The 20,820-nt window shown below is 47.5% G+C and overlaps 1 protein-coding gene and 2 pseudogenes across 3 annotated transcripts; all 3 read right to left on the bottom strand.

Moving 5' to 3' along the window:
- The window catches only part of LOC132494219 (centrosomal protein of 78 kDa-like), a 35,389-nt pseudogene extending 27,739 nt beyond the window's left edge, over positions 1–7,650 (bottom strand).
- LOC132494217 (BCL-6 corepressor-like) lies at positions 7,502–10,415 on the bottom strand (annotated as a pseudogene).
- On the bottom strand, positions 9,908–20,282 carry LOC132493266 (BCL-6 corepressor-like). Of its 3 annotated transcripts, XM_060103615.1 has the most exons (8): positions 20,206–20,282; positions 18,280–18,669; positions 17,565–17,618; positions 16,907–17,093; positions 16,033–16,095; positions 11,243–11,488; positions 10,579–10,805; positions 9,908–9,993 (listed from the first exon to the last, which is right to left on the bottom strand). In XM_060103615.1, exons 1-7 carry the CDS (start codon positions 20,206–20,208, stop codon positions 10,714–10,716), a joined length of 1,035 nt encoding a protein of 344 aa, XP_059959598.1. In that variant the 5' UTR covers positions 20,209–20,282; the 3' UTR covers positions 9,908–9,993; positions 10,579–10,713. The 3 variants fall into 3 exon arrangements, with proteins under 3 accessions (XP_059959598.1, XP_059959600.1, XP_059959599.1); XM_060103617.1 differs by lacking the exon at positions 16,033–16,095; XM_060103616.1 differs by lacking the exon at positions 17,565–17,618.
- Between the last annotated feature and the right edge of the window lie 538 nt (positions 20,283–20,820).

Below are 20,820 nucleotides of genomic sequence, written 5' to 3'. Positions count from 1 at the left end.
CACATAATCATCAACGACTTGTCTCCTTGTTACTATTTCCTTCATACCTCACATCTATCTGCAGGTCTTGATAGCTACACCCTCAAAACACAACCTGAATTCAACCACTTTTCACTTGCTGCAAACTTCCAACCTAACCTGGCCATAAACATCTCTTATTTGGAGCACTGTGATAGTCTCCTAATTGGTCTCCCTGTTCCTCTTCTTTTTTTTTTTTTTTTTTGCGGTACACGGGCCTCTCACTGTTGTGGCCTCTCCCGTTGCGGAGCACAGGCTCCGGACGCGCAGGCTCAGCGGCCATGGCTCACGGGCCCAGTTGCTCCGCGGCATGTGGGATCTTCCCGGACCGGGGCAGGAGCCCGCGTCCCATGCATCGGCAGGCGGATTCTCAACCGCTGCGCCACCAGGGAAGCCCCCTGTTCCTCTTCTTTATCCTCCCAAGGCCCTTCTCTATACCAGGTCACCTTATTCAGATACGATTTGGATCATGCCTTTTTCCAGTTCAAACCCCTCTACTCATTTAGAATAATCCACATCTTTACTCTGGCCTTCAAGACTTTACAAGAGCAGACCCCTGGCTAGCTCCTTGACCTCATGTCATACCACACTCTTCTTCACCCGGTACTCTGCCCAGATTGGCCTCCTTGCTTTTCCTTAAATACTCCACCCACCTACATGCCTACATACTCATTGCCTCCTTGTCCTGGAATGTGCTTACTCCAGATCTTCCATGGCTTGCTCCTCTCTTCATTCAGGTCTCCGTTCAAATGCCACTTCTCCAGTGAAGCTGTCCCCTAACAAACCTATCCAATGGAGTCCTACTTGCTCTCCCTCTCTCTCCTTACATTAAGATAGTTTTGCACTTCCTACTCTCTAAAATTATATGACTTATCTGTTTACTCATTTCTATTTGATCTCCTTCACTAGAATGTAAGCTCCATGAGGGCAAGACTTTTGTCTGTCTGGTTCACTGCTTTATCCCTAGTCCCTAAACCCGTATCTGGCACACAGAAGATGATTACAAAATTACTTGTGAATCTCACGAATAAAGTACTCCTGGCAAGAATTCAGAGGTTGCACAGGAAAGAAATAATGCTCTTGGTGGAAGCAGGCTTAGTATCTAGGTTCACCTCTATTCAGAGCAGAGATAAGAAAAATTTACAAGTATAATTCACTTTAATTAGTACAGTAGCTGCTAAAAACATAAGGGAAGTGCAACACTAGAAAAGTACAGTTGAAGCTTGAACAACATGGGTTTGAACCTCGCGGGTCCACTGACACACGCATAGTTTTCAGTACATATGTACTATCGTCCTACATGATCCAAGGTTGGTTGAATCCACAGATGTGGAACCACTGACTATAAACTTATACCCAGATCTTCAACTGCGTAGTGGTCGACACCCCTAACCCCACGTTGTTCAAGGGCCAACTGGATATGACGAGGAAAGTTAAACACATTAAGTTTTAAAAAACTGTCAATACCTGAACAAATTCTTTTTGTTTTGCTATGTGTTCATCAATTTAAACAAAGTGACCACATACCAACAAGCAGGTTTTTTCTTATATCCAGAACGAGCAGAGTTCTGTTGGTTTCAAGGGCCTTTAGGAAAGCCTTTGCTCCTTCACTGGTGAGGCCGCACTGCTGCAGGTCAAGTGCTTTCGATGAAAGACAAAAGGTCACTTGCTAACTCTACAGATTTAACATATAGACAACTCTCATTTTCTCACGTGTGGAAGAGTCCTGCACAAGACAAGTCATGGCAGGTTTGTAATTTTGGGTATGGAAAAAAACAGAAACATATACGCACACACATAATGCATAAGCCAATTTAAAGACCTCTTCTTGGATGTGCAATGATAACCCTGGCTTTAGTACCAATAAATCAGACAACATATTTTACAATTACAGAACTGAAGAATAACTGTATAGAACCTATGAGCAAAAAGCATCACAAAATGAATCTCAGTTCATAATTAGCAAGGGCGGCAGGGGCATGTAAACCTCACAAGCAAAACCTGGTGGAGCTCAGAAATGCACTGCATTCTTTTGATCATGATCTTCAGCTCCAAATCACACTTGAAACTACTTCAAAGGGGAAAACAAAATAGAAGAAATGTAATAACTGTTAGTTTTAGAGGAAAAAAAGACAAGTCTAAGAAGTTACAAATAATAAAAACTTTCAACAATGTGTGAATAGAGAATACATACTAAAAACCTATCATGGAAATATGATGGTCAAGAACGCTCGCAGTAAAACGTCAGACAAAAACCAGAAAAACTGATCATGAATTCTAGTAGTTCTGGGGCTGAACAACCTACTCATTTAAACCAAAGGGATCATCACTAAAGCACAGGGATTAAAAACTATTACATGAAAGGAAACTATCATGAGTCTTTTGTTTAAGTGTTGTGTGGACCATCACATTAAAATAACTGGAGTCTTTCAACACCCCCATGACACACAGAAATAGCAAGTCAGACATACGGATCTGACAGGATATGATACAACCCTTACAAACTCTCACTACAGAAGAACGGACACAGGGTATAATTAACCAAATAGCCAAATTAATACAAACAGCCAGTAAACCTCACCAGTCAATCAAATGAATAAAAAATAAAACACAATGTGGTTATTCTCCTATCAGATGAAGCCAAGATTCTGTAAGAAAAGCCTTTAAATAATGTCTATACCCTTTGGATCCAACAACTCTCTTTCTAAGAATTTAACCAAAAGAAATAGTCAGAGATACAGGTAAGGATATATATCAGAGTACTATTTGTAACTGAAAAACTGGACAAAGCTTATATACAAGAATGGATAAGCTATGTGCACTGTGGCATATTCATATAATGGAATACTGAACAATCACAAAAAGTGATGTAGGAGATGCAAATTTACTGACTTGCTAAAATGCTCATACTAAATTAATTGAAAAAAGTTATAAAATTTGGAGTAATCCCACTTGCATAGTAGAAAATGGAGAGGTACTCATTTTTGTAGTTTTACATTTTTTTACAAGTGCTACAGGCCAGTGTTTGTGAGAGGCAGGCTTCACATCTACTGTTGGGATGGACTACAAATTGGCATAGCCTTTCTGGGTGGTAATTTGGCCATGTGTATCAAATGTCTTAAAAATAGGTCACACTTAGTCATTCCACTTGTAGTACCTTATTCTACAGAAGTAATCCCGATGGACACAGAGATGTATATACAACGTAATCACATTGTTTCTGACAGGGAAAAGCAAACTGTCTAAATAGAATTGCAAAGAATTGATTAAACTATGGGACATCAATACGACGCAATACTACATGATACATCATTAAGTGAAAAAAGCAGGAATGTGAAATAGCAAGTATACTACAATTCTATTTTTGTAATCCCTAAGTGTACATATCTATTTGTAGAAAAAAAAAGACTGAAAGTATATACACCAAAATGAACAGTGATTATATCTGGGTATTAAAATGATAGGTAATTGTTCTCTTGTTACTCTGTATTTTCTATATAGGATATATGCAACTCTTAGAGAAAGTTTAAAAGCAAAATAAAAGCTATCAGTAAAATGAGGCTTAAAAAAACCTATCACAATAGTATCATGCCAAAAGCTAAGCATATTAAAAATTCAATATTTTCAACTTTAGAATTTCCCTCTAAGCCATAAATCCTCACTAAGAGATTCTGCCAAAGCACTTGCACCCAGGTCACCAATGAGCGTGTTGCAGTTCAGAGTGATGTGCCTCAAACCAGCCATGCAGTCAAGATCACGTCTCCTGGAATGAAGACTCTCAGCCCAGGTTTCTTCATGCCTTCTGGTAGTCTGATACTTCAAAGATTTAATGGGATGAAATTAAGATGCTTGAATAAGGAAACAGGGTGTGCCTGAGTATGGCTTCTTATGTCAGAGATTTACACACACACACAGATCAAGCATATATGCCAGGAGCATCAACCTGAGAAATTCAACAGTCACTTCTGGTTTACGAGTCCAGTGACCCAGATTCTGCTCGGTCAGTGATTAGATTCTAGCCACTGCATTTCCTGTTTCTGAACACTTATGTAAAGTTGGACAACTCAATTACAGTCTATGAATTATTTTCCTTATCTTCTAAGTCAGGGAATTGGTTCTAAATTCTATCCTTGCTGAGGCCCTATATTTCATCATCCTGTCCTCCAATGGCCTCCAAACACCTGACTAGGCAAACCATAAGAAAACTTTTTAATATGCATCTTATTTATTAACAAATTATATACACAAAGTTCCATACATAGAATTTATGTACATGATAAACTACACAGATTTTTTAAAATAATACAAAGGTAAAAATGTTCTAATATTTTCTTTTCCTAACTCCTAAGGCATTATTTTATTTTACTTATTTTTTATAAAGATTTATTTATTTATTTGTTTGTTTGTTTGTTTGGCTGTGCCGGGTCTTTAGTTGCAGCATGCCGGATCTTTTAGTTGTGGCATGTGGGCTCTTAGTTATGGCAGGCACGTGGGATCTAGTTCCTTGAGCTGGGATCGAACCCAAGCCCCCTACATTGGGAGCACATAGTGTTAACTGCTGGACCGCCAGGGAAGTCTCAAGCATTATTTAAAAAACTATATTTACAAAATGTATCTCACATGCTGCCTAGGGTACACACACAAGCTTTAGAGGCCTGGACTATGCAGAGCCAGTTTGATGTGCCTTGGGAAAATAATGGTTTGACATTTAAGCAAAAGTACTGTCTTGAAGACATTCAGTTCTTTATATTCATAAAGTAAATTTTGGTAACAGGGAACACTGACTGTCAATGAAAAAAGTCTTATTACATTCCTGAAAAAGTAAAAGACTCCAAGTGCCTTTGTTACTCTAAAAGGAAAATCATTAGTGTCATTTTTCTATTAACAATAACTTATTAAAGCTCCAAGCAGAAACAACAGCAATCACTTACACAGTGCTTAGTATGCGCCAGGCACTATTTATACAAATAAGTGCATTTAAACCTCATAATGAGGCATAGAGGTTCAGTGATTTGCCCATGGTCACGAGCTATGAAATGGGAGAAAGGGAATTTGAACCTAGGCCATTTGGCTTCCGCACCCAAGTTCCTGACTGTTTTCTACCTCAGGGGTCAATGGACTCGCCAGGTATAGGCTCAAAGAAGTTTTCAATTTTTAAAATCTAAATTTAAACATTTCCACATTTGTGGGCTCTACAGTTTCTGTTGCAACGACTCTGCCCCACTGGTGTAGGGTGAAAGGAGCCACAACTACCATGTAAACAATGGGTGCGACTATGTTCCAGAAAAACTTCCTTTACAAAGCCAGGCGACGGGCTGGATCTGGCTCACCAGCCAGAGTTTACCTATCCCTGATCTGCACCATCAAACTATTAAAAAGCCTTCATGTCAAATTATTAGCTAACTTTAGGCCTAAATACAGTCATTATAACCACTGTAAAGTTGTTAAGGCATTATTTTAAAAACTGTATTTACAAATTGCTGATGTACTGACTTTTATTAGTTTAAAAACTACAACAGCTAATAAACACTTGATTCATTTAAGTCTTGAAGACTAGAATGGCATAGTTTCTTCACAGTATTACAATAAATGTTTTCAGTAAAAAAAATACATAAAAGTATTATCAGGTATTATATTAAATCTCCTATTTCTAAAATTAAGTGGACTATCTTTACTAAATGGTAGAATCCCAAACTGAAAACTGGTCATATTCTTTCAGCAAAATGAAAGCTGCGCTCACATGTATCAAAAGACAAAAATTAGGGCTTCCCTGGTGGCGCAGTGGTTGAGAGTCCGCCTGCCAATGCAGGGGACATGGGTTCGTGCCCCAGTCCGGGAAGATCCCACATGCCGCGGAGCGGCTAGGCCCGTGAGCCATGGCCGCTGAGCCTGCGCGTCCAGAGCCTGTGCTCCGCAACGGGAGAGGCCACAACAGTACCACACACACACACACAAAAAGACAAAAATTAACTGCCCTCTGTATCAATATATTAATGTGTTTCAATCACATATGTTTTCATGAAAGTTTAAACATAAAATCACCTTTAAGATCTAGGCCATGTGATCTGCTCCATGCCATGTCAGAATACACCCCGTGAAGTTTACTTAACTTGTCTTAAGTGTGATAGAATTCTTTATACCTTGACAAATAACTAAAAGGAAAACAAAAAAAACCCACACACACAATAAGATGAAGAGCCTATACATTTGTCAATCTTGACTTATTTGCTTTTCTTGAGTCAGTTGCAAGTTTATAGCCACATTCTCAAAATCATTAACTACAATCTTCCCAAACAGGTAATTGACGAACAGATGCATTCTAAAACTTGTCAGTAACAAAGTGCTATTCCAGTTTACAGCAACAGTTTAATTCTATTTAGATACTAAAACTGAATACACTGAATACTGCAAACTTGATTCCCAACCACTCAGCAAAGTACTACATACCTTTTCAGATATAGGGAAAAAAAGAAAAAAAAGAAAAAGCATACGATTCTTCCTATTTTCATTTCCAAAGATACATCCCAATCTTAATGATCAATCAGCGATTTAAACGTCAACTGTAAACCCAGTATACTGCTGCTATGCAGTGTACTAGAGCAATAGAAGAGAGAGGACCTCAAACCCTCTGTTCCCTCAAATTCAAAGGCAGGCTTCCTGACCCCTCCAGACCACTACTGGACACAGGGAAGGCACACTAGTGTTTCAGGACCCCAACCAACAGTCACCTGCTTTGTGATTACTTCCATGACACACCCTCACCAACACCACTGAGTTTGCTGCTCCCACGGGACGTTACATGTACTTCCTATTTTAACACATACCACAGTGCATCATAATTATGATTGCAGATAGATGTTCTAACAATTGAAAGAGAATGATGACGTTTTTGCTCTTTACATCTTGGTATTTCCCTTCCCATAATATTTCCTGAAGCGAAACCATAAAATATAGACAAACACAGAAAACAGAAAATATACAAAACGTGTGCTTTGCACCTTAATGCAAACTTAAGTAAAATGAGTTCTGACAGTATCCAGCATGACAAACTTCCATGGTACAAATGAGAACGGACCAAGGTTTGAGCAGGTACAGGAAGACAATCCAGGCATGAACACCACCAAGGAAAGGTAGACAGGAAGTAACATGGTGTGTAGGAAATCACGAGACCAGTCTGATGGGAAGAGACTTAAACAAGACTGAAACTCACTTTCTAAACCTCCATCTCCAATTGGACAATTCGCAGGACACAGGTGCACCAAAGTGGCCAATTTATTCAATCCCTTTAATATGGAGGAAGAGTTTAAAATGTTACTGGTTTAATTTGCCCCAAAAGCAACTCTCAACAGTTATGGCCTCTGTCGTCGGAGCTTTGTATGAAATTAAGTCAAAGTGTGGAGCTCCTTTGCCTTTTTTTTTTTCTCCTTAAAAAAGAAAAGAAACAATTGTTCCGAGTAAAAACAAACATATTCCAAAGCATGTGTACATTGAAAAGTAAAGAAACTTTATTAACAACTTCATAAAAACTGACTTAAAATTTTAAAAAGAAAAAAACATGTTTTGAAGTCCTTCCGACTGGAGTCGTGTCTCATAGTGTCCTTTCTTTACAGAAATAGTCGTATTAGGACACATATGCACAAGGATTAACACCATGACACACTGTACACGGCGGGCCCCGGCGAGCTCACCAGTCGTCGTCTGAGTCCAGGTCTCTGGGGAGGATCCACTCCACGGATGAGCCCAGCAGAGTCTGAAGCTCGTTCGTGAACTCCACCAGATCTAAAGCTCCTTACTTTCCGGATTACAGGACTCCAGGTCTTTGGGGCAAGAGAATAAGAGACTTGCTGACACTTGCCGGCAGAACTCGGCCTCCGCGATGGTGACAATTTCCACATTTGGAAAATTGCAGCGGAATATGCAGGAGGACATTTGCAGTTTCTTGAGCAGGTCTGAGAGCAACAGCCAGTTATGAGGCCTACACCAGAGAAAGGACAGTGGTTTGAGTTTCCGGCAAAATTAGAGGCGCTCCCAACTATGAACTACCAGTCTCCTGGCGGTGAAAGGGCTTGCTACTTCCACTTTGATTACCCCACCCCCACCCCACTTCTCACTGTCCTTAGAAGATCTACTTCTTCTTCTTTTTAAATTTTATTTATTTATTTATTTTTGGCTGCGTTGGGCCTGTTGCTGCGCACAGGCTTTCTCTAGTTGTGGCTCGCGGGCTCTAGAGCACAGGCTCAGTAGCTGTGGCGCACGGGCTTAGTTACTCTGTGGCATGTGGGATCTTCCTGGACCAGGGCTTGAACCTGTGTCCCCTGAACTGGCAGGCGGATCCCTAACCACTGTGCCACCAGGGAAGCCCGGAAGATCTACTTCTAGCGGGGGAACTCTGGACTCATGTGCATGTGTTAAGAGGCCACCTAGGGCGGATCAGCCAACTTAGACAAAAGCAGGAGCAGCGCCCCTGAACGAGCCTCGTTGCAGGCCACCCCAGTGCTGCCTTGGCTCTGGCCACAACTCAGGTCACCCCTCTCCAAGTAGTGCACCCCGTTCTAGTCACTGGGGAAAACCAGTCTGTATGCCAACCCAAGGGAGATGGCAAACACCTCTTTGACCTCTCCTCTCCTCCGGCCCTCACGGAGAGAGCATGAGAAACACTCGAGGTCACCTGGCTTTCCTTTCCTTTCCCACACCTCCAACCCACCCCTCAATGCTGCCGGGAGTGAGGCTTTTTCGAGAAGGGAGGTGGTACAATCCTTCCTGATACCCTGCCACGCTTTATCATCTCTATCCCTAATAGAATGTCACCACAAAGGCAGACACGTTCCCAGCCTCAGAGTCCAAGGAGGATGCTACTCCTTAAGCACTGGGGTCAACACACAGCAGAGCAAGGTCTCCTGATGTGTTCACTCCGAAGGGTTGGTCATGGGGCACAGTGGCCCGACCGTGGGGACAAGACTCGATCTAAGCAAATCTGAAGACACATAAGATCCCAGGTGCCACATACGGCTTTCTCTAATCTTATACGAGAAGAGGGTACACATCAGTATCGTCCCGTGGACTTCACGCGCCTTGGAAGGCCCCTATGGTAGCCGTTTGGGGAGGATCCCTTCCCCAAGCGTTTACTGACTGAAACTGTGCAATTGCAGTCGCTGACTCCCGTGTCCTTTGGGCTCTAGGGGTGTGTTCCAATGAGGGCTGTTGGCTGGGGAGCCCTCCCACCCCCCAAACTTTTCTGGAAACGTTCCACTGCATTATGTGAGGTCGGTGGACACTTGGTGAGGAATTCACTCACCCCCCAACCCATCCACCCTCATCTGCTGAAGGGGATTTCTAACTCCTGCCACCCCACAGAGCAGCTGGGCTGGCTCTCGACCACACGCTGGCCACGCTCACCCCTAAGCGACAGACACCTGGACGTTATAACACGGCAAAAGGGGGTCTTCGGAAAATTCAAATTCCAATAGGTCACCATAGGCCTCGTTGCTGTCATCCTGGTCCTCCGGTCGTGGGGGATTTGCTAAAACATCGTAACCACTTTCATCATTTGGTTCTAACCGGGGGGGCAAACAAGAGAGAGGTCAGTAAGCTGGAGCAAGATTCCAGCCGTTCGCCAAAAAGGACCCTGGAAAAATTCTTTCCCAAGCAAGTTCTGCTCACAGCACCACCCCCACCCCCACCCCCACCCCCACAAGCCCAACTGGAACGAACAAGCCTGCTCACCACACACACAGCTGCCAGAGAACTCCGAAGAGCAACCGGGGGGCGGGGGAGAGCCAGGGGCAAGAGGTACCTTGCCATCCGCATTGTCCACTTAGGAGTCCCCTGGCAGCGGCAAGCCCCGCCTGGGCTCCTGAGGGATCAAATGCTTGGTTTTGCACGGTCGCTTCCTGGATGGCTTCTCGCTGTTGTCGGTGTATTTCTGCGGCAGGGGCGAAGGCTGCCGATCCATTTCTTCGTCCATGCACAGCACATCTGTCAGGGGGAGAAGCAGCGGGTGTTACACAGTTGTAGCCGGTGAGGAAAGAAAAGCCCATTGTTAGCACTGATCGTTGGAGCACCTTCAGTTTTTAAAGATATACCAATTATGTTTTCGAAGCACTAATATTTTAATTATCCCACATTCAACCGGCAAATAGGCTAACCCACGAAACGCCAAATGGCAAGTCGCTTCAAAGGGCCGCAAGACAGGGCAGAAGCCAGCCCTTCGTGTGCTCCCGTCCCCACCCGTGGGGGGCCTGGGTGCTCGGGACAGGGCGACTGGGGACAGACAGCCTGAGGCTGGAATGAGGGCACTGACAAGCGCCCGGCGTCACCCAAGACTTCCCTTCCTGCCCAGCCGCGGGCTGGGTGATGAGGAGCAGCCCAGGAAGTCGAGCTCCCGCCTCACTGTCCATTCCATAAGGAAGTGTGCAGGCTGAAAGGACCTCAGGAAGAAAACTCCCCGCTCGCCACACGCTACTCTTGTCAACTTGGATGGCGCTCAGGTCCCCTCCAGGGCCGTTTCCCACAGAGGGCGAGTGATCCACCCTCCAGGAGCGCCCCCCGCCCCGTGCGTACCTTGTTCATTGTCACTGCATTTAAGGGACTCCTCCAACCAGCTGCTGTTGCTTTTGGCCTCTGCCCTTTTCCTGCCAGGTTTCTCTTCGGAGATGCTATTGCCCTGGGGGGTGACCGCAGGCTGAACCGCCTGGGTCACTTCCTTCCTGCCCTGCCGGCCAGGTTTGCTCTCTGCTCCCGCCGTTCTCTAAGGTGCAGCAAGCGGCGCTGCTTTTTGGGATGGAGCCCTGTTAATTCAATGCACACCTCAGGTTGGTCAGCTCACTATAATGTGGCTCTTCTAAGTGGTTAGAGGAACTATTTGTCATTTCCCTCTCAGGCCAGTCAGCTAATGGAGGAATAACTACAAATTAATGAAGAAGCCCCCCGGGGCGGGGGGTGGGTTGGGGGGAACAAACTGTCTTACACATCACTAACAGGGGTGGGGGAGGGGAGGGGTGTGGTCACTGTGTTGGCTGGAACTTGTCACCAAGTCTCGGGAGGGGGCCTATTTGCCTTTGGCCACCTTTGGGCTCCAGCCCCGGCACCGGGCTTTGGGGGGGTGGGGGGTGGGGAGGTGAGAGTGGCTCCCCCCAGGGCTCCAGGGTGGGACTGGAACTTTCCACTGCTCCGCTCCAGGACTTCCGAAGGGTGCTCTGCGGGCCCGAAGCGAAATCGAGCTCACCTTTGCAGACCCGTCTCCGCTTGGCTTTCAGCAGAGAGTCCTCCGGGAGCACAGTGGTCTCAGTGTGGTTCCTATTGCCAGAGACCTTGCGCTTTCTGTTCAGCCGGAGGGTGGGGCTGCGTGACGCGTCCGGGGCCGCCTGGTCGGCGGGGGACTCTCTGGGGGGCTCCGTGTCCATGTCCTCAGGAAGATCACTGTCTTCTGGGGCTTTGAAGGGGTCAGGTTTGCTTCCATCATAACACTCCCCTAGGGGAGGGAAAACAACCCGGAAAGGCGGGAACAAAGGTCACCAGGAGCAGGCAGGACCCCCATGCCCAAGGCAATCTGCTACCAACAGACCACCCCCCTTTGGAGACCAGGGGCCTCACACGCCGGAAGCACAAAACCCTCAGAAAGACGTCCCAAAGGAAGGACAGCTGAACACAACCAGCAAAGAAAGCAGAAAATGAGGCGTGTAGCCCACTCACAATCCATCCTTCAAGGGTCAAGGTGAGGCATCTACACCATCCGTCTATAGGCATGTGAGATCACTCCCTAACTGCTTAACTCTCCAAGGTGGCTTACTTTTAAAGGGGGGGTGAGTGACCTCACAGTAAGATCCAACCAATCAGGGCGGAGCTACAAATGACTATGGAAACAACTGCTAGTAAACAAAAAAGGCTGATGTCATCAAGAGACCAAATAGCCCCCAACTGCCATCTACACAGACATAGCACCAATGTTCACTTGGGTCAGCAGGGGCGAGGGTGAAGAAAAAGGGTAGGGAAAGAATGGTGGGAGGCTGGGAAGCTGGGGAGACCAAGGCAAGAGGAGCCTGGCAAAGGGAAAGGAAAGCCTTCCTGGTGCACACACAAGGGTCAAGGGCAATTTCAAAGAACTCAACCAGATTGCTACAAGTCTGTCTGTCCTCTTTCCACACCCGTGGGGGGAAAAGCATTTCACTGCCATCGAGGGGCTGCTCCTGTTTCCTGTCTAGGAAGAAGGCCCTCAGTGACACCAGTCACCCACCTGGCATGTCTCCACGCCTTCCTTCCCAGGCAACAAGCATATAAGGACATTTCAAAGACAAGACTCCAACCCCCTTCATGGGGGGTGGGGGGTGGGCAGGCGGCGGGCAGGGCTGAACTGCTCACACCCCAGCTCCGCCTGTGTTGCTCCTGCCCCCTCTGCTCAATCTAGCATCCACTTGGGGCTTTTCCTCCAATCACCCCAGCCTAACATCACTCCTCACTTTTGCTCTAGCCAAAGAAACAGTTCAACTGCTTTGCTAGTCACATTGTTTCTAACACACAAATAATTCCATAATGATCACTGTGCTGTTAAAGAGTTCCCCGAAGATGACCCTGTGTCCATCACCGGCCGGGGGTGGGGGTGGGTGTATGAGTTTGGTATTTCATTAACACCTGAGCTAAGCTCCCACAGCCCGTTTTTCTAGATGAAATCATGGACACACCCCTCACATGCTGCTCGCATTCCTCCTCCTCTCCCTAGACCACTTCAAGTATCACTCCCACTTCTGCCCAGCCGGCTGGTCCCCTGATCAGCCTCTCTTGGGGGCATTCCCAGCATTTAATGGCAGTCAGTTGTGGGGATGAACCTCACCCTGGCCTGGGCTAGTATGACCTGTGTTCTCAATGGTGGAACACACTTAGCATTTCTCCAAGGCTATCCCAAGGTGGGAGAGATCCCCATCTACTCTTGCCGGAATGGTGGAATCACCCCAACCGCGAGGGTCTCCTACCATGGCAGCAGGAGAAACCCCAAACTCCTGGCCTGTGCTTACGGGTGATGCAGCCCAGGCTACCGCAGGCCCGGTGAAGATGGCGTGCTGCAACTCTCTCTCCGGCTGCTCTGTGACCCTCTTAAACACTCGGGCAGGAATGGCGCCGCTTTACAACTAGGCCCCCTTCACTTGTCAAGTGGGAAGGTTACTGCTAGCCTCCCTCCAGGGGTGGGCTTCATAATCACGGGCCGGGCTCAGCACAGAGAAAGGCTGGAAAAATCCCTTTAACCAAAAGATGCCAAGACTTTCAGACCAGCCTGAATCTCAGGCCTGAAATGTAGGAAATTTTAAGAGGTGAGCCCTGCTGGTTACACCATTGGACTTCTCTGGTCCAATCTGGTCCAATCAGCCTTCCCTAAAAGCTCCGTGGGAGGGCATCCATGGAGGAATGGAAGGGCTACCTTAAGAACCCCCATGTCCAATTTGAAAGTTTCTTTTTCCAGACTAGGTCCATCCACCCTTCCCCCAACCCCGGAGCCTTTTAGGGCAAAGATCTCAATTCCCCTCAGCTAAGGCCCCCCAAGACCTTACGCTAGTGTGACCTTACCCAGGCCACTAATAACCCTGAAGGACACCCACCCCGACTGCTCAAGATACCCATGGCCACCAGCTATGGGGTAGAGGCTCCGTGTCACTTGGAGCTTCTCAAAGACTGTTCTAACCACGACCCACAGGAGGATGACCCTTGAGGGCAAAGGAGATGGGGAGATAAATAGATACACGGGGATCCTAACCATCAGGCTTTGCCATCATTGCTAATTTTGGCCCTTCTAAAAGTGGGAAGCCATGTGCCCTTGGTCACCCAGTCTAAGCAAGATGTGAACGTGGTCCCTGCAGCATGGTCCTATGACTCACAGCACATATATCCCAAATTCATTATGGTTGTACCATAGCATCACCTCACAGAAGCATCACCTCACAGAAGCATCACCACAGCAACATTTACAAGTCACTGTGGCAGCAAAGCACCCTCACCACTGTTGAGCCATGCCCAGTGAGGCCTAAACAAGGTGAGAGGGTTCTGACTTGCTGGAAGGCTCCCCAGGATTAAAATCCCCTTTTCTGTAGCTTCACTATAATAGCACCTCCAGTCAGGGCTAACCTTGTTCAAAGTTACACCCGCTACACAAGGAGTGCAGGGGATCTCTGTTCCAAAGTAGTTTACAAACGTGCAGGTGCTCAGCTGGAAGAGAAGTTCCCTGAGCAAAGAAGTTTCATGAAGCCCCTCGACTGAGGCTTCCTCCAGCTCCTGGCCAGGCACTGCCACTGAGCAGGTCCTAGGCCTGTCCCAGACAAGTGGTTCGCAAGGGAGATGGTTACTCCAAGTTTGAGAAGGAAGGGACCAATGCCTCCTTGCCCCGCCCCATCTTCAAATGCCACTGAGGGTTCCTAGTGATGAACTTCCAAGTCTGAGGAACCTCCAAACTCATTTGGTGAACTTCCAAAATAAAAATTTCACTCAGCCACCCATGTGATCATAAAGAATAAATGAGTATCTCGGCCACTGTGTTTTCAAGTTAATTCCTTTTTTTAAACAAGCCCCTAGCAACAAGATGCACCCGCACCAGGAAAACCAGGGCCGCGCAAACAGCACCCACCACCTTGGAAGCTCCTGGGCCCTCCATGGGTAGGGGCTGCCTCAGAAGGGGGAAGGCATCTTGAAGGCGTCCTGGACCCTCTCTGTGACCCCTGCCCACCCCAAATCCCCGCCCCAGCTCCCATGTGCTCACAGCTCGGCTCTCGGCCACACCGACACCCATGAGAAGGACCTGAGCCCATATCAGCTCAAGACGTGATGGCCCAAGAACAAGAAGGCCCGTTCATATCCAGCTGAATGGAGTGAAAACCTGTTGGGCCTTGGACGTGGAGGCCGCAGTAAGAACAGTGGCCCCTTCAGGTGACCTTTCCTGACCAGCTATTTACAAACCCCACGTCTCTACAAGACAGAGGGTGGGTGGGGAACCCACCTCCATTGCCCCAATCTTTCAAACGGAGCCCCTCACCTTCCCCAACCCTTCTCCTGCCCTCCCATGGTGGCGATTCATGGCTCACTGGGCCATGTGCCGGGTGCTCCAGGAAGAGACCCGTCGGTCCGTCTGAGATTGGAGGCAGGCGGTGGGGGGAGGGGGCTTTCGGAATCATCTGGGGCTCAGGCCCTGCCCCCCATCAGCCACACCAAGTTCTCGTCTCCACGCTCAGCAGGAAAGACTGGGAAGGACGCACACAAACGTCTCTGGGAAGAAGGGCGGATGAGGCCACTGAGACGTGAAGGGCAGCGGCCACCCTGGATTTCGCCACGTTGCTGGAGAAAAGGGAGAGAAGACTCGAGGCCGGTTAACTGCCCGCTCCCTTCCTCCAGCCTCCCTCACCGTCCACCCACAACAGGCAGATCCCCTCCTCAGAAAAGTGCAGCCCCGTGAACTTGGCTTTGCCCACTTTTATCACATCTCTCTGAGAAACTTCCCCAGGAGCTGAGTTATGAGGCCACTCAGGAGGGTAAGGGCTGCGTTTCAGCTGTGAGCACAGGCAAGGAGGGAGACCTTCTTGCTGCTTCACTCCAGGGTGGCCTGGACCCTCCGTTTTTCATTCCAATCCCGAGGGGGAGGAGCTCGGAATCGTCTACTCCAGGCACATCAAGAGCCCCATCCCTCGGGTCAGGCCGGCACTGACTAGCCCCAGAAATCCCCTTCTACGGGAGCCACGTAAGACACACCGGTCCCGGTGTGGCTTACCCAGAACCCTGGCCACAGGCCTTTGTCTGACCCCAAAGATGAGCTGGGGGAGGGCAGTGCTCCAAGCAGCAGAGAGAAGCACACGCTGTGGCTGACCACAATTTTCCCGAACTGCATCAGGCACCCACGACCTAAGCGTGCGGGCGAACGCCGACCCTACGACTGGGTCCAAGGGCCTGGGCCTCCCAAACGTGCCCACCACCCCCGACTGTCCCATCTCAGAAGGATTTCACGCCCACCCTGTCCTCGACGTTCACCTAGGTGCCCTCACTCACCATCACCCGTGAGGTTTCTGGGGTCCGGAGCAGGCTGCAGGCCACAGGCCACAAGCACGCACACTGAAGAAAGCGGGAGAAAGACCTCCACTTGCTGCCAACACATCTCATTAGTCCAGGAAGTCTCGAGGGCAAAGCCCGAAGTCAACCCCAGTGGGGGAGCAGCTGATGGGACCGCAGAGTGTGACTCGAGGCAAACACTAGCCTTCTCTCCAGTTTGGCCTCCAAAACCGAATACAGCCCGTCTGGTGGGAAGAACGGCCTCGTCGATCCCACGCCCTCGGAGCGTGCTGTCAACTCCTAGTGACTGCAAACACGCCTGCCACAGAGAACAATTCTGCTCCTCTTTCTGGTGCCTTCATCAGCCCTCATCTCACTTGAACGAAACCTCTGCCTTCGGAGGGAGAATCCGAGTAGTCTCCACTCCCTCCCATAGGAGACTGTCACTCTGGAGGGTCTGGCTCTGGCTGCAAGTGTCATTCCACTGCTACCAAAAACCCGTATCCGTACCTGCTACAAAACAGAACACATACCTGCTACGCTGGAGGTCTTGCACTGCCATTGCTCTGCTCTACTGTATCTGACTATTACCAACTACAGGACTAGCATTTCTCCGGAAAAAGGAGATGCGTGCCAGGAAACAACATTTCATAGGTGCTTCACTCCTGGATGCCGCAACGCTCAAAAGGACAACCAGCCTTGCAATCCACAGCTGGGAAGGGTGGCCAGAGCAGCCCGTTCTCCGAACAGCCAGCACCCAGACGCTGGGCCGTCGGAAGCGTATTGTTTCCTCTCACCTCCCTCGGCACTGGGAGCGGAACCGCCCCGTTCCCACCGACGTGGTACCACACGCGAGCCGCCTGGGTTCACTTACATCTCTCACTGTCGTTCTGGTCAGCAATGGCCTCCTCCGGGGCGACCGACTTTGGCTTTTTGTCCTGACTTCCTTTCAGCCTTTCCCAGTCAGCGGGGCTGAATTTGCGCACCTCGGAGTCTTTGATCCTGGGGTGGCCACCTTCTCGCTCTTTCATCTCCAACTCTGAGAAGCGCATCACTGCACGCTACAAAGAGAACGGAGATGGAAAAAAGACACACCTTACCACCAAAGCTATTTCACTGCCCTTACCTTAAAGGAAAGTATCTTCAAAGAAAAGTTTGCCCAAAACCAACCACAATTTATGATACAACTGAGATATTTTAAAATTGAACGATAAAAATGTAAGAATGTCTAAGTGTAAGTAGTCACACACTCTTTATTCGTAAAGCCATATGTATGTAGAGATATATGTGGTGTGTATGTATAGCCATACATACACTGTGGCATACAGACAGACATTCTCTTTCCAAGGTAAATAAAACAAAACAAAGACACAACGCAAAGAAAGCGAAACAAAAACACAACAGAAAAGAAAACAAATGCACAATGTATAAAGACGACCATGGCCCACAAACTTCCCTTTGTATATTTGGAAATGAAATTTAACTCAGAAGGTTTATGTAAGATTCTAGTAATAAAAATTAGAAGAACTGACCTCACAGTAAGCAGCGGGTAGACATAAAATACTGTCCTCTTGTAATCCTTCCATCTATGTCATTAAAATGGGCACTCAATGGATCATTTAGATAACTTCATCCATTTTTTTAAGCATAAGCCAATTTTTTTCTTAACATTGCAAAACAATTTGGCTTTATTTGTCTTTTAATTAAAAGTAAAATATCTTAAGGAAATTCCTATACAACATCTATCATTCACTAGCAAGTTAAATACATACTCTATCCCTTTAAGCAAGGTTTGTGTTTTTGTTTTGTTTGTTTGTTTGTTTTTTGGGTGGAAAAAAAAATTGCACGAATCTCACAGACATGCGGCCGCTACACACCTCCACCAAGTATCACATAAGGCATTCTAAGCAGCGCTTTGAGGTATATTTGTTAACGTACAGTAACGGCAGAGAAAGCAAAGCGATTGATAGGTAAATGTCATGCAGTCTTTTAGACATCCTTCGCAATAATTAAAACTTCCGTTATCAGCATTCGAGTGGAGTTCGCTTAAAATCTACAGAATAACTTCAAGTATCCACTTACGTCCCCTTACTGGACACATTTCAAACATTTAAATTATCCTAAGCTTCATTAACCAAATCAGCCCGGTGTCCTGCCCTATAATACCCCCGGCCCCCTCCTCTTCACACATTTAAAAAACCTGACAACTGGTCAGGCTCCTGAAATTCGGGTGTGGGGGGGGCTCACCTGCAATGCCCGCTGCTCCCGGCCGAGCTGACTGGAGTCTGCGTTCAGTCCGGTAGCGACACGCTTGAACCGGTCACCCACGTAACCAGCGGAGTTTGCGATTCTCTTTGCCAGCTTAGATGGCTTCGGGTTCAGAACTTTGCCATCGGTTGGTCCTGCCTCGTCAGCTCCGTCTTTGGTGTAGGTGGGGGTGACGTCCACACTCGGTGGGGCACTGCCCACGCAAAATGGTTTGGGATCCTCTTGGGTTTTCCCGAAAGTGACCGCAGAGCCGTCGCTCCCGAGGGTCGGCTCCAGGAATGGAGTCGAGACCGGCGTCGCCAGGTTCTCCTTGTTGGTTACCGCTGGAACATTCTCCTTGCTTAAGCCGGAAACTGGCTGGCCCGGAGCCTGTTTGAAAGTATAGGCTTCTTGGAAGTCACTGATGCGCCCCTACTCCTCTCTCAGGGCAATGAAATCTTGGTGTGGCTGTAGGGCCACATTTTACTTTTTTATTTTTAATATATGTTCACATGTTTCCATAAAGGATCCAAGGTGGCCCATAATGTAAGAACACACAATATTAGCTTTAAAAACACATGAAAAAAAAAAAAAGGGAAATCATGATGCTGGAAATGGGTTGCATCCTTTTAAGGGGTGAGAATAACAGAATGAGTGAGCCAAAGATGTGGGAAAGGATCTCACATTTCCAAATGTCCAAATCTTAAAATTGCACCAAGTGGGAATGTAGCTGTGGCAGTATTAACCTGAGAGAGCTCTATGATCGTTGTCTTTACTCATCACTTGGTAGCAAGGTTATAAATGACAGGGTAAGTGAAGGAGGGCAAGTAGACAGATAAGAGTCATTTCCTGATTCTCAAAAGAAGGGGCATCACCTAGGGAAGGGGACTCCAAAATCCTACAGGAATCATCTGGATATACTAAATTTTCTAGGTGGCAAAAGTATCTCTTGTGACCCTAGCAGCCAGATGGAACTTAGAAAAGTAGTGAAAAGCTACTCAACTGAATGCAAGTCATATGACTAGGAGCACGTCAGTGAAAAGTTCAAGGGAAGATGCTGTGGAAGAGCAGTTCACCTTGTGGTTGAGCGTCCTCAGAACGTGCAGTGGGAGGTGCAGGACCTGCTCTGTCTCACAGGGACCATCCAACCTCTAAACTCATCTTTCCTGGGAAGCTGAATTCAAAAAGTCAATGTAAAAAGAAGATAGGGCTTCCCTGGTGGCGCAGTGGTTGAGAGTCCGCCTGCCGATGCAGGGGACGCGGGTTCGTGCCCCGGTCCGGGAAGATCCCACATGCCACGGAGCGACTGGGCCCGTGAGCCATGGCCGTTCAGCCTGCGCGTCCGGAGCCTGTGCTCCGCAATGGGAGAGGCCACAACAGTGAGAGGCCCGCGTACCACAAAAAATAAATAAATAAATACATAAATTTAAAAAAGATAAAAGTCTCTAGTAGAGAAATTTTATCAGAGACTAGTATTAAGAGCTGTAGAGCCACAAGTTTCCCACGATACAGCCTTAGGAGAGGCTGTTAAGGCAGTGACAGAAAATTTGTACCGAGGGAAATAGCAGAAGAGTTTGCCTACAATTCACGAAAAGGATCCCTGCACTTGGCCTGAAGGAAATCAGCAAAATTTGTAACAGCTTGTGTATTTGTATGTGGGATTGAGAATGAATTTAATTTTTTAATTTCTCTGAATTATCACATAAGATTCAGAAGATGCTCTCTCTGCCTAGAAGCCACCCCACTGGGATAACTATGCCTACGGAGTTCCTTTGCCTAGGACTCCTACTTGCTAACAGACTGGCAGCCTGGCCCCAGGGCCTGGTCGCTGCTCCCAGTGCAATGGTGGATATGGTGTCAACGCTTGCAAAATCAAAGCCCCTTACATCCTCTCCATGCCTCGGTCCCACCCCCCACCCCACTCACCATTGATGTTCAGGAAGGGGAAGGCGTCCTGGATGGGAACGTGGTGCTGTGACTGGTCCAGCTCATCTTCCTCATCTTCTTCATCCACATCATTATCTTTCTCATCCCAAGGAGCAGATCCAGTGGATCCTACCCGAGAAACACACACACACACAAAGGTCAAAAGTGAGGCGCTCACGTTGCACTGTCATCCCTGCAGCTGACCCACTGTTCAAGCTAGGCACTGCCAGCACAGGGGTTCCTTGGGTTCAGTGTGCACCCTCAATGCCAAAGAGTGGGAACCAAGGGTGTTCACCCCACTCCCAGCTCCTCCTATGGAGCCCCAGTGCAAGCTCTCATCCCCTCCCCTATCCAGGAGCTGCAGACCCTACTCCCTTCTCCTAGAAATCTTTTAATTCCTACTCTAAACCCCTTTCTACACATTCGCATCCCTTCTAAGGACCCAAGGAGCACAGCTTCTCTCCTTTATAAGCTTACTGTGAAGACAGACCCTTCCCTCATGGCAGAGCCTCACTAGATTCACTGGACGTCAAGTCTAAATTATCTGGCTCTTAGTCGGAACTGGCTCAATATTGAGTAAATATAGGGATCAGGTGGTATTCTCCTAGGAAAAAT

This window comes from Mesoplodon densirostris, chromosome 7 (genome assembly GCF_025265405.1).
Source record: "Mesoplodon densirostris isolate mMesDen1 chromosome 7, mMesDen1 primary haplotype, whole genome shotgun sequence".
Lineage (NCBI taxonomy): Eukaryota > Metazoa > Chordata > Mammalia > Artiodactyla > Ziphiidae > Mesoplodon > Mesoplodon densirostris.
Note: the sequence above shows the minus strand (reverse complement) of the source record. Positions and strands in the feature narration are given on the sequence as shown.